This window comes from Pseudoliparis swirei, chromosome 22, assembly GCF_029220125.1.
Source record: "Pseudoliparis swirei isolate HS2019 ecotype Mariana Trench chromosome 22, NWPU_hadal_v1, whole genome shotgun sequence".
In the NCBI taxonomy this organism is placed as follows: Eukaryota; Metazoa; Chordata; class Actinopteri; order Perciformes; family Liparidae; genus Pseudoliparis; species Pseudoliparis swirei.
Genome location: NC_079409.1, coordinates 18,974,019 through 18,990,746, shown reverse-complemented (window position 1 = coordinate 18,990,746; position 16,728 = coordinate 18,974,019). Strand labels below are relative to the sequence as shown.

The following is a 16,728-nucleotide window of genomic DNA, read 5'->3' as shown; positions in this document are numbered from 1 at the left end:
GAAATCGTTCTCATTATTAAAGATACCACATCTCTTTTTTCCAAATGTTGTTACCTGCTGGACAGTATGTTCCACATGTTCACTTTATTATTGATTTTAGGAATATAAATGTGTTATTCCTGTGTGTCTTATTCCTAACTAACTAACTAACTATCAATATTAACGTGAATAGAACTTTGAACAATGTGACAGTGTATAAGAATTAACATTGTTTTGGGAAATAGGTTGAAAAAGGATTAAAAATCAGCATAGATTACCATTTGCATTCAAACTGCAGACCTCAAACATATGGCCAAGTGTACATTTCCTCAGTTGTATTTGAGATTTACATTTTTGCAGGAAGATGCACAACTCTACATTTTTCAAATTGGCGGTACAAGGACTTTTAAGGGCGTAAACAATGTTAGCTTTATTTCCCCTGATCCTAGACAAAATGATGAATATGGAAAAGATGATGGGTATAACCTTACCTCATAGATGTTCACCTTTCAGGTGATAACGTGGGAGCTATAGTTTGGTTTGCAACAGCCCATCCCACATTTCTTTAACTGATATAGTCACTGTATGACTCACTAAGTCCCTGTTTGTTAGACATTCAAATTCTAAACTCTTGAATTTACTAACATTTATAAGTCTTTTCAAACCGCATCAATAAGCCAGTGTTTCCCACAGCACGTGAACGTTGCATTGTTCCTCCACATTTAGTAACCTCAAGGCCCCAATGACTTCATGGTCATATATTTATTTACATTTTTTATTTTTTATATATACAGATTTATATATATATATATATATTAGTTTTTTATACATATATATACATATATCTATATCAACATATATATATATATATATATATATATATATATAATATTTGCATTTAAATGTAAGATATATATATATATATATACAAAAACAATTATAATGTATATATTTTTGGTTTTTATATACATTTATATATCTATATATAAATATATATAGATATATAATTATAATGTTTGCATTCAAACCCAAGATATATATATATATATACATATATATATATATATATATATATATATATATATATATATATAAGATGTGGTTATAGCATAGTGAGTCGGTAATGACACCGCGTGCTCGGTATACCGGACGGCCAGTCGGTGCTCTGCGTCGCCGCGTCGCTCGGTCTGTGGAGCTGGACGCGCCGCATAACTAATGAGCTCATCAACTCCGGCAGAACGCAGACCAACTCATGCAGCCGCGGTGGGAACCAAACGGGATCTGACGCGCTGCTGCTCGGCTCGCGTGTTTCCCGCCCCTCCGTATACCGACATTGAGTCCGGGATGGTCTGACGCGGTGCGATGGATCCAGTGTAACGATTCAACACCGGAATCCGGTATTCCCGTTCAAGGAATTGGCGTCCTTTGGTCGCTATTGGCTTTGTCGATAGACACGGAGAAGGAGGCTGTTTTCACCGGATCAGTCCCCGCTGTAACCTTCACGGGACTCCAGCAGCCCGCTGACCGGCATGCAGCCCGCTGATTGGACTCGGAGCTGTCCGCGGTGCTGAAGGTCGACCGCTTCAGTCGTCGCCACATTACAAGGACTTAAAACGCGACGCTCCCCCTCAGCAGCACCACCATGGGTAAGATGCGTGAGCACGAGCCGCGACCGCATCGCGTTTTAACCGGTCGTGTGTCTGTCAGAGACGTGACCGGTTCAGCTCTCGGTTCGTAGGTTCGATGCCCGTCCCTTTTAAAGACGGAGCGCTTCGGTCCATTTAATGTTCCCTTTGCAGCATTTTGCGGACGTTCTTTTCTTTTTTCTCTCCTTTTGGGGGGGGGGGGGGCGGGTGGATGACAGATTGAATATTGATTCATTCAGCGCGCATCATGTCTTGTCAAACGTCTTAACGCGTTTATTTAGACATTAGACATTTCTGTGTAAAACCAGCGGATTGCTCCAGTATTCCCCCTCCTCTCCCTCATGTCTCTGAACTTCAAATAACGAACATAAATATTCATCAAGTCTATTCTTATTACTGACGCCGCACACTAAAATTAGAAGCTCATTAAAATGTAATTCACCACGTGCCGTCAGCGTTGGAGCATGTGAATGTGGGCGCTCCCCTTTCATTCTCATTGGCCGCCCAGTGAATCACACCAAAACGCTTTGTAAACTTTTTATTTTGCAGCCAATGGAGCAAAAACGAATAAGTAATTCAAAACATATCTGTTTATTTGATTTAGTTATATTATAGTATGCATCTATTTGTTGAGAGAACACTATAGAGGACAAATTCACTTCCTGCAATGTCATCTCCTCCTCAAAATAATAGTAAGATATCTAAATGTTCATGCATATAGCTCCACCTGTATTGTACATTATTGTTTTGTATATATTCATTCATTGCAGCCCATTACAAATAGCACCCCGTGGTAAGAATCGTTTCAAGATATCCTTGCATGTGCTTGAACTGGACTCCCCTGGATGTAGTGAGGAGCACTCCACTCCCCGAACAATGAGTCTTTAATGAGTTGTTCAGTTCACCTCAGTTCAAGTATACAGACACACGTAGGCAGTGTCGTCTGGTGGAAGTATGTTTTGGTAGGGCCATCCAATAGATTTCAGCAAACATCCAAGTATGATTCAATGTAAAAAAAAAAGCATCAAACACGCATTACTAATCTACTTTAGGAAGCTGATTGGCTAAATTGGATGTCACTCATTTATATATTCAATAATCAATTGGCCAAACTGCTTCTTAGACCCGCCTCTTCTGGACCAAATCGACTTGGCGCCACCACAGCTGAGACATGCAGGCAGCGGAGGGGACGTGCAGGAAAAGCATAGATTTTGCACAGATTTCCTATTTTATAAATATTACTGGGTATGTTCCATTTTCAAAAACACAAATATTGACAGGCAGGCAGAAGGAAGGAAGGAAGGAAGAAAGTATGGATGGAAGGAAGGAAGGCAGGCAGTGTGTGTCTCTGTGTCCCCCTCCATCCCCCTCATATATATATATATATATATATATATATATGTATGTATATATATATATATGTATGTATATATATATATATATATATTTAAACACCTCTCGGTAGTACCATATTCTTTTTGTGGCTCAGGCCCGATGGCCCTCTTTGGGCCAGCCGCCGTAAGCAATGTGATACCTATGACAGGTAATTGGTAATTTACTGCCACATCAATATTGCAGTGCGTGCCATCTCCAAGTCTTTGCTTTAGTTCTTTTGGAAGTTTGGTTTTCTGGTATTTTTGCCTTTTCTGTTCAGCCGACGGGAAACTGTGAGACAGACAACGGGGTCATCTGAGACCACTGTCCAACCAGGAGACCCATGTCAACTCCCACATGAAATGAACGTGGCAGTCATTTCAGCAATTTGAACATCTACTGTTGTAAATGAATGACGGTAAAATAAATGAGAGCCATTGCTTTATTCTACCATTAGAGCAATGGCTTTCCATTTGGGAACAATCTGATATGCCTGCAAGGATACTGCTGATTCACTCCGGAGCCTCTGTTAAGTAATGCTGTAGTGCAGTTTAATGGCCACAAGAGAGAGCTCAGCGCTCTCCTCCTGCAAATCTATCTGCTTTGTGTGTGTGTGTGTGTGTGTGTGTGTGTGTGCGTGCGTGCGCGTGCGTGCGCGTGCGTGAGGCTCCTCCAGGGAAATTTTGAATGAAGCAGGCAAAAAAGGAAACATGGAGTACATTGCTGAAGCGTCCATGTTATTTTGTAAACAGTTATATACTGTATATAGAGTAGGACTCGTCCTCTCAAAAGATCTAAACCACAGCGTCTTTATGAGTCAGGCAGTATGGCACGCACCATTTTAGAATAGATAAATGTTTACTGTCAAAGATAGTCTGCCTTTCAGTGGCGTCATTGGTGTATTTTTTCTTGTTTTGTGGCGGTTCTCGCTCCTCTGAGCCGACACACATATTTTGGAAGATTAGATTTGCCGGCATCACTGAAAACACCTTCGGTCTGAAGAGAAAGTATGAGAAAGGAAATTATTTATCGATCCCACGGCACCGGGTGTTTGTTTCCCTTAATTCGATGCCCCGGTAAACAGCACATGGCACATTTAATAGAGTTTATCTTCCCTCCGTTTGCAGTGTGTGGCAGCGCTATAGCTTTCTTTAGCTTTCTATTTTTAGCTGCAGGTTCAACGACTATATGAAATGTGCAAACACAGGGAGAAATGACCCTGCCCGAGGGCCGCAGCCCCCAACCCCCTGCCTGCGCTCAGCCGTGAATAGTTAAGCTGGAGGGGTGTGTGTGTGTGTGTGTGTGTGTGTGGTGTCTTTGGCTGACTGGCTGGAGTGAAGGCAAACATACCTCTGGCTGTTACAGCTGCTTGACCTGCGTGTGCCATTGTGCATGCATGCATCTGTTGTGGAGTGGTCCATTAGGGAGCGATGGGTCCGACAGTTTCCCGTCAGAGCGGATTGAGCTCACACTGTCGTTGGCCTTCTTCCCTGGATGGACCGTTACCATGCTGTGTGATGGCTCTGCCAGAGTGACTAAAGACAGAGAGACACAAAGGTGTCATGAATAAACAGGTTTGTCTTACTGACGCATATCTGTCGGGATGCCGTGTGATTGGATATTTATAATATCTGAGAGATTGGAGCATTCGTTTATGATTTAATGCTAAAGAGCATTTCAACCCAGGTTTGAAATCATTTGTCATCCTTGACTGAGGGCGCTTTTTCCTAAAGCTCATATTCCACATGCCTCTCTTATAGATACAACTCCTTAACCTCTTGTAGCTCTTCCAAATCCCTTTGCCTCAAGACAAGGCTGTTCTTTTTTTCATTTTTGAGGATTCAGCCCCAACAGTGACATTTTCCTTGATTGTGTTCTTCCTGCCTCACCAATGTATACACATCCTTTTTAATTCTGACTCCAAGTACTTATGTATGAGGCTCAGCGTGCTCAACATTCACTGGACCCGTGCACTTTTATTGTTTTGGAATACCTATTCATTGGTGAGATAAAAGAGCTTGACATATGCAGTCCAAGGGCTGAGAATATGGTTACTTATTATTGCCATGACAGAGAGGTGCACAGCAACTGTCTCTTAAGTACATTGGAGTTTGGAGGGGGGCAAATATGTGGGTCGTGGTGAAGAAAGTAGGCCATTCGAGAAAAAGAGAAGGACAGATTTTAGTCATAACTACAGGTGATATATAATCTGTTTTATGAATAGAGCTCAAACTGCATGTGACATTTCATTATTACTAATATTGACTATATTTGGGATAAAGATTGCATTCCTCTAACTGAAAAGAGTAATATTCTCATTCTTACACCTGCCATTATTGGTTAGATGTGGGAACTGTAACAGATTGGATATAGTTGACCCTTCATTGTTGAATAAGGAAATATTTAACTTTTTCACATGAGTTGGGAACTTTATTCAGATTTGAAGTGGCTCGGATGTGCCCGTCCACCCCCTCCACCATCTGTATCACACCGTGGTTTCCACTCTTAATGCAATGTTTATTGATATTTTAATTGGAGGACTTGTTTGTCAATAATTCATGTGTACATTTTTTGAAAATGATAGATATGGCAAACTTCATTTTATATGGGTCCATCTCTGGTGATGGTATGTACTGATGATGGGACGTTGTCTTTTACTTTACGTGTCTAAATTGGGCACCTGCAACATCTGGAACCTAAATTCCTTGATTTAATTTTCAGACACGATGGCATAAAAAAATCTAAAATAAAGCTTGTGTGCACGCGTGTACATGAATACTGTAAGTATGTACATGTGTGCATCTTCCAGGTAGAGGAAACGACTGGGGGTCATTGGTTAACAAGTCCGTCTTTCAAACGGGAGGTTGGCGGTTTAATCCCCGCCCTCGTCGATGTGTCCTTGAGCAAGTCACTTAGCCCTGGATTGCTCCCCTTAGCTGTGTCTACAGTGTATGAATGTAACATGTAAAGTGTCCTTGAGTACCTTAAAAAGCACTATATAAATGAAATGAATTATTATTATTCCTAAACGATGTGTGCTTGATGAGGAGCAAAAACAAACCTGGTACCGGTGGGTCTCAGCTGATGACTCATGGTTCACTGCAGAGCTCTGGACGTGACCCCCGTTAGAGAGACACTCCCCTGGGACACATGAAGCACGATGTGTAGCCTCCCTGCCTCCATTGTGTGTCAGCACAGTTATAGCCCATCTTTAACATTGATAGCTGCCCATAAATGCCTGTGTGTCAACATTGCGTAGGCCGGTATAAATGCTGCCTGTGGTTTGGCCGTCCAGCTGTTTGTGCATTACATATTACATTTGAAATAAATAATTATTGCCAGTTAGCTTTAAGATGGCACGAAGGCAGCCTACTGCTCATGTGTCTGTGTGTTCGCATGTATAAAAACATCTGCATCTGCAATACATCTAAAGTAAAAACACGTTGTAAAAGTATAGAATATGAGCATAATACCAGCCCGACCTGACACATAGTGGGCACGGTTGAAAGCTTTGAATGCTCACACAGAAACAGATGAAATCACGACGGCTGACGACGAACACACTGTACGTGTCACTGCAATCCCACACTGTGAGTCTGAGGAGGGTGCAGACGGCTGCCAGCTGGGAGCTTCACGAGGAGGGCGCAATGTGGTGGGAGGTTATTAAAACTCCAGATTATGTACAAGCGCCCTGCCCGGACCAGCCAGCAAGTCAGTCGTTCAGTGACGATCTCCCATGAACACTGACACGTTTGACGACTCAGCCACACTAGGAACTGAACTTTGAGTTTCCTAATTGGACCACTGCGTCTTTTCTTCTACTCCACCCCATAAAACAAGTCTTATTTTTTATCTGTGTTTTGAAAGTGGATTGATATTTTCTTGGGCCTCTCCTCTGTATCTGTCCAGCCAGCACCTGAGATGAGTGGTTGGGGTTGAAGGGTTGAGTCTACAAGTCCAGCCTTTCGACTGCTGCAGCCGGCAACAGACCAGCCAGTGCAGTTCATCTAGAAATAATATATCAGTCCATTTTTATTTGGTTCAGGGCTTACGAAAAAAACAATGCTGGCCGTCTGGCCTGTCAATCAATAGTTTAATAGTAACACACTGTGTGTAAAGGTAAAGAAATGTAGCTTGTTTTCAACATGGAAAGCACATTTTACCGATATTAAGAGGTGTATAGGGGATTATTAAGACTCACAGACTCAAAATGTGTAATAATAATAATAAAGTCAACCCATTGACCTTTCAATGATTTCAAAGGCTGCTGCATGTGTGAAATATTTCATCGTTCACCTCATCCACGTGAACTGTCAAGACTGTTTATTTTTGCTTTTCCCCCTGTTTACTTAGAACAAATACCCACATCTCCCCATTACAGCTCATCATAGGTTATAGAAGACTGTCAATCACCACTCCAAAAATACTAACACTGCCCTGTTCCTCCCTGCAGGTTATGTGGGTATGCAACTTGTGCCGAAAACAACAAGAAATCCTCACCAAATCGGGGGCGTGGTTCTTTGAAGGCGGCCCGCAAGGGAAGAAGGCCAAACTGCAGGACCCGTCCCTGTACCCCCCCTACCAGGGAGCCTCAGGGGACCTGACACCAGCGTCAGACAGAAGCAGACCTCACGGCGGGCTCCTCCGCAGACAGACGTCCCTCGACAACGGGGCGGGGCCGAGGTACTCGGCGCCCGGCGACGCACCCATAGACAGGTCAGTTCTATATGCCTTCTTCTTTTTTTTAGAGAAGCATGCACCATACGAGCAGAGTGGATTTAATTATTGTCTCATGCCGAGTAGATTGTTTGTTACGAAGGCGACTGCATAAGAACCTTTTTGGCATTGCTACGGAGAAATGTGGTAACTGTAGTGCAGAACAGTGGTGATTCAAGACCCAATACAACCGGCTCGTACAGGGCCCATGAGGCCTATAAAAGGAGACACAGATACTGTGTCTGGCCCTATCTCATCCTCCACCCACTCGCTCTTCTTCACACTCACACACACACAGCACACAGGTGGTTGGAGCCAGGCTGAGCCAGGATGCATGTTGTCTTGACATTTGGGGAAAAGACCATTTTCTGTGCCCTGCAAGGCTTGAAATGGACGTCACTGGGATGCTTTAAGAGCAGAAAAACAAGAGCCGGCCGATTCCAATGCCGAACATTGTGTTCCATTTGTCATGCACACTCAACACGGACATGCTGTGTTGGTGAATCTCATTGCTGGTTGGCTCTTTCTTCATCTTGGTGTCAGATAAGGTGGTTACTGTGATGTCGGGGTCCCCTTCCTCTTTCTTTTTCCACAAGAAGATGGAGGAGGAGCTTATTATCGGGACTAACTCTACTGACTCTTTTGAGAAATGTGTTTCCCTTTGTAAGATTCTATTTATTGAGCATTTCCTGCTTTGTTTAGAAAGAGAGAGAGAGAGAGAGAGAGAGAGAGAGAGAGAGAGAGAGAGAGAGAGAGACACTTTTCAGCCAAGACTCTCCTGTTCTCATTTGCTTCTCCTCAAATGTAACAAAGCGTGTTATTCGTTAGTGTGCAACATCTACATATAGGTGGACATTGGTTACTGAAGACCAATCAAGACTCATCAGAATCTCTCAAAGTGTTGTCAGTTTGGGATCACAAACATGGGAAATGACTTTGTCACTGCATGGTGTAGCTATGGAAGGGAACATGATACTGTTGTTATAATATATCACACACATGTATGTTCATAGGAGCGGTGCAGTGTGAGGAGGTGAACTATCCCAATCCAGCCTCGGTCCCTGTTCCTCTTCAGAATTCAGAATCAGCTCTATTGGCCATGCGTGTGCGCACATACATGGGATTTGACTCCGGTTCCACGTACGCTCTCGCCGTACGGACATGTTATTTACAGGATCGTTATTAAAAAAGCCTGTGCCCACAGTATGTTCGGAGATACAACTCATCAGTTCTGTGTCGTTCCTGTTTACTTCTCCATATGCTCTGAACCGGCTCACATGGAGGAGCTCCAGGTGAACACACTGTTTTAATTGCCTGATATTTGGCTCCAAATGGATGTTTTGATGGATTTACGTTAACATACACTACCGTTCAAAAGTTTGGGATCACCCAGACAATTTAGTGTCTTCCATGAAAAATCACACTTTTATTTATCAAATGAATATAAAATATAGTCAAGACATTGACAAGGTTAGAAATAATGATTAATATTTGAAATATTAATTTTGTTCTACAAACTTCAAGCTCAAAGGAAGGCCAGTTGTATAGCTTATATCACCAGCATAACTGTTTTCAGCTGTGCTAACATAATTGCACGGGTTTTCTAATCAGATATTAGTCTTCTAAGGCGATTAGCAAACACAATGTACCATTAGAACACTGGAGTGATAGTTGCTGTAAAAGTGCCTCTCTACACCTATGGAGATATTTCATTAGAAACTAGACACTTCCACCTAGAATAGTCATTTACCACATTAACAATGTAGAGAGTGTATTTCTGATTAATTTAATGTTATCTTTATTGAAAAAAAGTGCTTTTCTTTGAAAAATAAAGTCATTTCTAAGTGATCCCAAACTTTCGAACGGTAGTGTACGTTCAGTGCGTTCGCTCCACACTTTTTCAGCATGCGAGCTACTTATAAAATGACCAAGTCAAAACGATCTACCTACGGGGGGGGGGGGGGGGGGGGGGAGGTGCAAGTGACTATTTTTTTGCTCTCCGTCCCAATGCGCCGCAGAGTGCTAACGCGACACGTAGAGACAGAAATGACATGCTGTTGTGTAGATACGATCAACAACAGACAGCTGTTTAGTTTAATAAAAGAACAAAGATGTGCTATAGAGAAAATTTCAGGGGGGCGGGCCAATTTTTTAATTCAATTCAATTCAGTTTATTTGTATAGCCCAATTTCACAAATTACAAATTTGTCTCAGAGTGCTTTACAATCTGTACACATAGACATCCCTTAATGTCATGCGATCTACCATACTACGCCGCGATCGACTGGTAGGTCTCCGCGATCGACGTATTGAGCACCCCTGCTCTATAGCCTCCAAAATACATATTCATTCCTCCCCTGTCTTGGTAAAACGGTGAACCTGTGCTATGCTTGTTATCCTCATGCGTTGTGCTTCCCTACTCTGACTACACATTAGCATCATCTGTAACTGCACATTTTAATCGAGGCTGTACTCCTTTAAGAGTGATGCAGGATAACAGTGTTTTGTATCTCAGTGTGACTGAAGTACTTTATCCATCTTCTCCTCAAATGGCTGCTTTAAGGGGGGTGTTAATGGAGGATCAGACTGACTATAGATCAGAATATAGATCAGACCGCTCCAAGCATTCAGTCACAGTCACTTTCTGCTCCTTGCCTCTGTATATTAATTGATTGCACGGCTGGAGGGGTGGAGATGGCACCGGAGAGCGATTCTCGCTCTGGCGTTGCCCACATATACGCAGTGACACAACAGGAAACTGGAAACACACGGGGTAATGCTGATGATGGATAGCAGCGAGTCCGTAAATAGAACTCCCACTGCATAAGCACCAAAAACCCACTTTCATTAATCTTAAAGAATGTTTAAATTAACTCCTGGATCGGTTCTGCTCAAGAAAGGAGGAGGAGGAGGGGAAAAGCTGACAGTCTATTTATAAGGAGAAATAACTTGGGAAGGTTTCTAATTCATCTGGGTCTCGGAGGTGTCTTTGGAGTGAACACACAGATTCACCGGGACAGCATGCAGTGTTGGGTGAGGCTGAGGAAACAACCAAGATTACACTGGGATGGGAACTACTCACCGCTGGAGGGTCTTACCATTCCGCATTTCCTTTTTACTCATTTGGCCGGAGAGTCTGCCAGAAATGTGAGAAGAGGAGAAAGAGGAGGAGGAAGAGCACACTGGGTCTTAAACAAGCAGTCCGACCCAGTCCCGCTGTGCACAGTTCAGTTCACCATTGCTTAGTCTAGTCTCTTTGAGTCTAGCAGGCCCCATTAGCCGGACCAGCCTGGAAATAGCAATCTCACCAAATAATTCACGTTGACATGGAGTTCAGTGTTTTTTCTAGTTCTTCTTGTTCGAGCCATCATTCCTGTATACGACATTTCATACACACTATGATCTGATGATGCATGCCGCACCCACAACAATGCAATGGATGAAGCATCAGGAGCAGTTCGACACAGACAGATTTAAAACCAATCCATTATCATTGTTCTTTATATCTGTTCAACTATATAGTTGGACAAGGAATTCAATATGATTACCTTCGCATTGAAAATGCCGGAAGGTTATGTTTTGATCGGCGTGTATTTATTTATTTATTTGTATGCGTGTTATTCGCAAAACTCAAAAAGTATTGAACCGAATCGCATGAAATTTGGTGGGATGATTGTTTATTATCCGGGGACCAGTTGATTAGATTTTGGGATCGGTCGGGTCAAAGGTCAAGGTCAAAGGTCATGAACAGGTCAAAATCTTTCGCAGAACTCAAAAAGTATTGAACCGAATCGCATGAAATTTGGTGGGATGATTGTTTATTATCCGGGGACCAGTTGATTAGATTTTGGGATCGATCGGGTCAAAGGTCAAAGTCAAAGGTCATGAACAGGTCAAATCTTCTTGAATCACATGGAATTTGGTGGGATGATTGGTTATTATCCGGGGACCATTTGATTAGATTTTGGGATCAATCGGGTCAAAGGTCAATGTCAAGGTCATGGAAAGGTCAACATCTTTTTTTTTACCATAGCACGATAAATTTTTGTCCAATTGGCATGCAACTAATGCCAAAATGTTCATAATTCAATGCCCAATCTTGTGATATGCAAAGGTATGCGCTCTACCGAGTGCCCGTTCTAGTTGTAAATGTAATTGATTACTGCATTTAATTGTGGTAATAATGTTAATGTTCAACTTCATTTCGTTTTACCATTAAATATATATATATATATATTGTTGTTTTAGTCTGTGAACTTCTCTAGCACCAAGTGACCTTTAACAACGGCGACTTGAGGCAATGTGTAGCTTCTGCTTTTTGAACAAAAGAAATGTGTTTTCAATTTGATTCAATGTGTCATATCGGCTGACTTTGTGATGTTTAGTATCTTTACTTGAACTTCTGCTCTATGGCTAAATTTGAATTTTGGTAGGGAGGCAATAGACCTGGGAAGGAGGAACTTATTATTTTGTATAAGAGGCTGGGTTATAGTATGATGTGGGAAGTGGAGTTGTCTTCATGAACTGAATTGAATCATCTTAATTCAGTCAGGATTATGACTATATATAACTGAATGATGAATAGTTTATTTGCAGTGTTCTTATATCTCTTGTGACATATTGAACACAGACACATGGTTCATCTTCCTGCTCATTCATAGAACCCCTTCAGGTTCATAATGGCTCCATGTTCGGACTTTGTGATTGTCCTGTACACATTATCAAATGCTTCGTATCAGGAACCTCTTCAACTACTTTTCAATCTTCAGTTACATTCAGAACTGAATACAATAAAAGAAAGAGAGATAACATTATAATTGTACACCCCCCCCCCCCACACACAGGAAAATCCCCCTTTTATGTATATGCCCTATCCTCCTCACGATAGAGGTAACGCACTGTCATCGCTTGCTGACGAAGAGCTGATGCTCTGGAGCCAGAGATGGAATGTAAGAGAGTAAAACACGACAGCATCGCGTCTCCCCCCCCCCCCCCCTGTGTCACACCGGGTGAGAGAGATGATGGAGAGGTCTGGCAAAGGGTGCGCACAATCGCGTTGTGTGTGCGTGTGCGTGCGTCTGTGAGCGCGAGTGTGCGGCTTGCGACGGCAGATATGAGTTGACTGTGAGGCAGCAGCTGATGCGCCGGTATGCTGCTGCTGCTGCTGGCTGCCGCGTAGGGATGCTGCTCCGCTCCCGCTCTCCTCCGGGCGCTCCTCCGCCTCTCCCCGCACACCGACAAGAGATTTTCGCCCCAGCGAGAAGGAGAAAAGGCTCGGTACTGGCACAGGCGCTGCCTCCTTTCCCCTGCTCCCAGTCGGAAGCATTATGACCGACGGATCCCGCCCGGAATGCGTCTCGTCTGAGGACACTTTTTGCCAGCAGCGGCCGCAGAAATATGGAACTTGCTCCGCGTCCTTTCTGCGTGTAATGCGCCCCCGGGAGGCTCTAATAACAGAATACTGAGGAGGTGCACGTGTGGAGGGGGGCTTCGGGATGAAAGGGTGATCGTTTACTGAGGATAAAAAGAACACGGAGGGGGAAGATGCAGTTTGACACATTGCGTCAGTTCTGTAGCTCGGTTCTCTCACATTTCAACGGGGCTTTCACTGCGCCGGAGAACATCCTGCAGACGGAGCTCTTGGAGCAGGCGCTGAGCAACATCGGGTGAGTGATTCGTAACAGCTTGATTTATGAGCAAGGGCTTCCCCGATGGTATGTCGAACGGGTCTTGCGTGTGTGTGTGTGTGTGTGTGTGTGTGTGTGTGTGGGAGGAGGAGGAGGAGGAGGAGGAGGGGTGTTGCGTTTATCGATCGGCGCCAGCCTGCGTAATAACAGCCTACAGTGGAGTACTGTCGCGGCTGCTGCTGCTGCTGCTGCAGCAGATATTTCCTGGCCGGATAATGGGGCCGATCAGGGATGCTGCTGCCGTGGTTTGGCCGAGTGCGCGTGCGCGCACGCTCACACACTTAAAAAAAAAACGAAGAAAAAAAAACCGAGCCGTTTTCGGCAGCCCGTGCCGAGGTGTGCCCGCGCTGTGCTGTGCGCGTGCGCGTATGCCCCGGCGCACCGCTGCTGCAGCATGTGTGCTACACCGCCTCCTCACTGCTGTGCCCGAGAGCAGATCGTAAGGGCGGTAAGGAGGGTACATGTGCATTTATAAAAAAGAGTCTTGGACATAAGAGGAGACGACGCACCCCCACCCCCTCCCCCGCACACACACGCACACTCACGCACACACAAGTTACACACCCATACACTGCCCATCATGTTTTTAGAGAAAGTACATGCATAACAGGTATGAATTATTTGATAGAATAGTGACGAATACAAGCACGCATATACATGTTATGGCTCTGGACTTGGGCAATCATTTTCATTATTTGAAACATTTAGCATGTCTCTTTACACTTTTAGCTACTGTGTTACTGTAACATATGCTCACTGTATTTCTACATTTGCTGGAAGAGAAGTGCTTGTGTGTCGAGAGAGAAAGAAAGAGAGAGAGAGAGAGAAAGAGAAGCAGGATCTCACTTAGGAGCATCGGAGCATATTATGCTCAATGCTGCGATCCCCGATGAAGAGGCCCTGGTCATCTGGCAAGGCTGTGAGACACATTCTGCAGCCTGCAGAAGGGATTCAAACTTTCAAACAGACTCCTGGCAGCAGCAGGCCTGGTTTTACTTCTCGATAGAGGCGCAGGCCCCATATCTCCACGCCACGCACTGTCTGATCCGGGGACAGCGAGTCTTTCCCTCTTGTCCTCCCGTCAGAAATAATTTACAGCATTGCTGGGCGGCCTGCCACCTCACATTACACGGCCAGAACACTCAGCCTGCACTGGAAGCCTGAAGAGGGGGCTCTGTGCCTGGAAACTGGGATCCAGCAATCTGACTGATTGAACATCTGACTGATTGAAACTATCCTTTTTTCTTCTTCAGTAAATCCCTCTGTGGTAGAAACCGTCTCTGACTGCTTCATTTTCATATTGTTATACAGTTGGCTGAGTGGTGCAACTCATTAGAAGAAGGCGTGTCTTCATTTTAATGGCACTCCAGAGTCAGCCTTATAGGTTCGCTTATTTCTGGGTCTATAAGTAGTACCATGAAACTCACCGGCACAAAACAACAACAACAAAAACAACAAAAGCACAACTTTCTACAAACCGTCATTGTGTGCTAGCCAGCTTGCCATCCCTTCGATCAGGGCTGTTTTTGTGTAAGTCTCTCTCTCTTTCTCTCTCTCTCTCTTTCTTTCTTGGCCAGCCCTAATGGGCTGTATGCTTTTAGATCCAGCTCATATGTATTATGCATGTATGCGTCAGGAGAGGTCCTAATCGGGTGGGTGGATCTGTTCTTAGAAGGCCTGAATGGTATTGCATTGAGTGGTCACTACATTTAAACTACAACCATACTCGCTCCCCACCAACCCTCTAATACACACTCATACACACACTTACACCCCCCCCCCCCCTCCTTCCCTCTTAACCCTATATGACAGCTCTTTGTGCCTCGCTGCCCTGACATGCCTGAGACCAGAGTGTGTCTGTTGATGGACTGGTGTTTAAAGTGATAAAGAGGCTGTTCTCATTTCCTGTTTGTTCTTATTTCTACAAAAAGTCATGCACTTTAAGTTGCACATAACCCACATAATCGTAAGGCAGGTGAGGAAGTCGGCTGTCATGTAGGGAGGATGGACAGGTCAGACATGACGTTTGCCCTGGAGACCGTTGTTCCTGTCCTGTGTGAAGCCAAAAGATAACTCTACTTCTTGTAACCTTTGTTACGTGACCTAGTAACGTACTTCACTAACACCACAAGTTACATAACATACATACTTATTTTAACCCACACTATCTCTTTTTTAAACCCATCTTATCTTTGTTGTTCTTGCGATATCGTGAGAACCGTCGTAAGTATGAGGACATGTGAGTTTGTGGTCCACATCTTATAGCCTTTCCCCAGATGAGCCTTTTGCAAACTGTGCGATCCTGTAAGCGGGATATGATAAGCTGCATTTGATTTTCCTGCACAGATGCAATGTTTTGAAAGCAGCGCAGTGTTTCACATCCAGCATATTAAATAAAACCCATATTGCCGCTGTTTAATGATTCCAAACGGGCCGGCCAATCTTGGATGACATTTTAGTGAGTCATCCTCATAACCACAGCTGTTTAATTCATCCCACACTCTCACATATTGTTCTCCTGCAGTGACTATATGCTCGGTATGGTGTGTGCATTCACAGAGCGGAGAATAGAAATGATGATCCTCCCTTTCTGTCAACCCTGATGCCAGAGCAGGGCCTGGTTTAAAAAGTCTGAGGAAGGCATGGAGCCATTTCTTACAAACTGCCCACAAAACAGGAGGGTGAAGGATGTTTGGTTTGCCTTGAGATGTTTATGGCATATTTTGAACCTGATAACAGGAGGGTTATTATAGCATGCATTATCTGCACTATCTCAGAATTTATGCACAAATATTTAGAAAAAGACTGATGAAGCTTGAACTAGAAACTTGAATTTAGTGAGTTACATACTTGCGTGAATACACAAACAGCACATAAAGGACCTCATGAAACTGCGATGAAGCCAATGAGTGATGGGACCTGAATCCACTTCGATAAAGAGGTATGAGGCCTCTGAACCATTACCTGCTTGGTAATACAGCGTTGATTTAATTAGTTATCAGAAACGCCACCTATAATCTAACGCTGCACTCCGTCACACTATGAATGTATCTCCTGTCTGGACAGCATCTGAACCATAGACTGTATAAAAAGATGGACGACATGGCAGCCGCCCAAAAGGGACAACAAAGCCTGTCGACATGGGCTAAACAGAATTTTTCCTCAAAGATGGTTTCGGTCATTGTCGCTAGTTCTTATTAAGCTAATGTTTGCTAAAGATTTAATTTTTCTGAAGAATTTTGATTTTAATGAGCTATTTGATGCTATGAAAAGGGTGTGTGACATGATTGACAGCTGTGATCGTCTCTCGCTGACAACGTGCGGCC

At 43.7% G+C, this 16,728-nt stretch overlaps 1 protein-coding gene across 15 annotated transcripts in view; it reads left to right on the top strand.

Annotated features, from left to right (window-relative positions):
* The window catches only part of rims2a (regulating synaptic membrane exocytosis 2a), a 144,854-nt gene that overhangs the window by 26,990 nt on the left and 101,136 nt on the right, over positions 1-16,728 (top strand). For 13 of the 15 annotated variants that reach the window (XM_056444735.1, XM_056444734.1, XM_056444731.1 and 10 more), the window contains one exon: positions 7,453-7,715. In XM_056444735.1, the coding sequence (XP_056300710.1) occupies positions 7,453-7,715 (263 nt within the window). Of the gene's footprint in view, positions 1-7,452; positions 7,716-13,259; positions 13,382-16,728 lie in introns of those variants that run through there. The other 2 variants (XM_056444743.1, XM_056444742.1) reach the window with 1 other exon arrangement.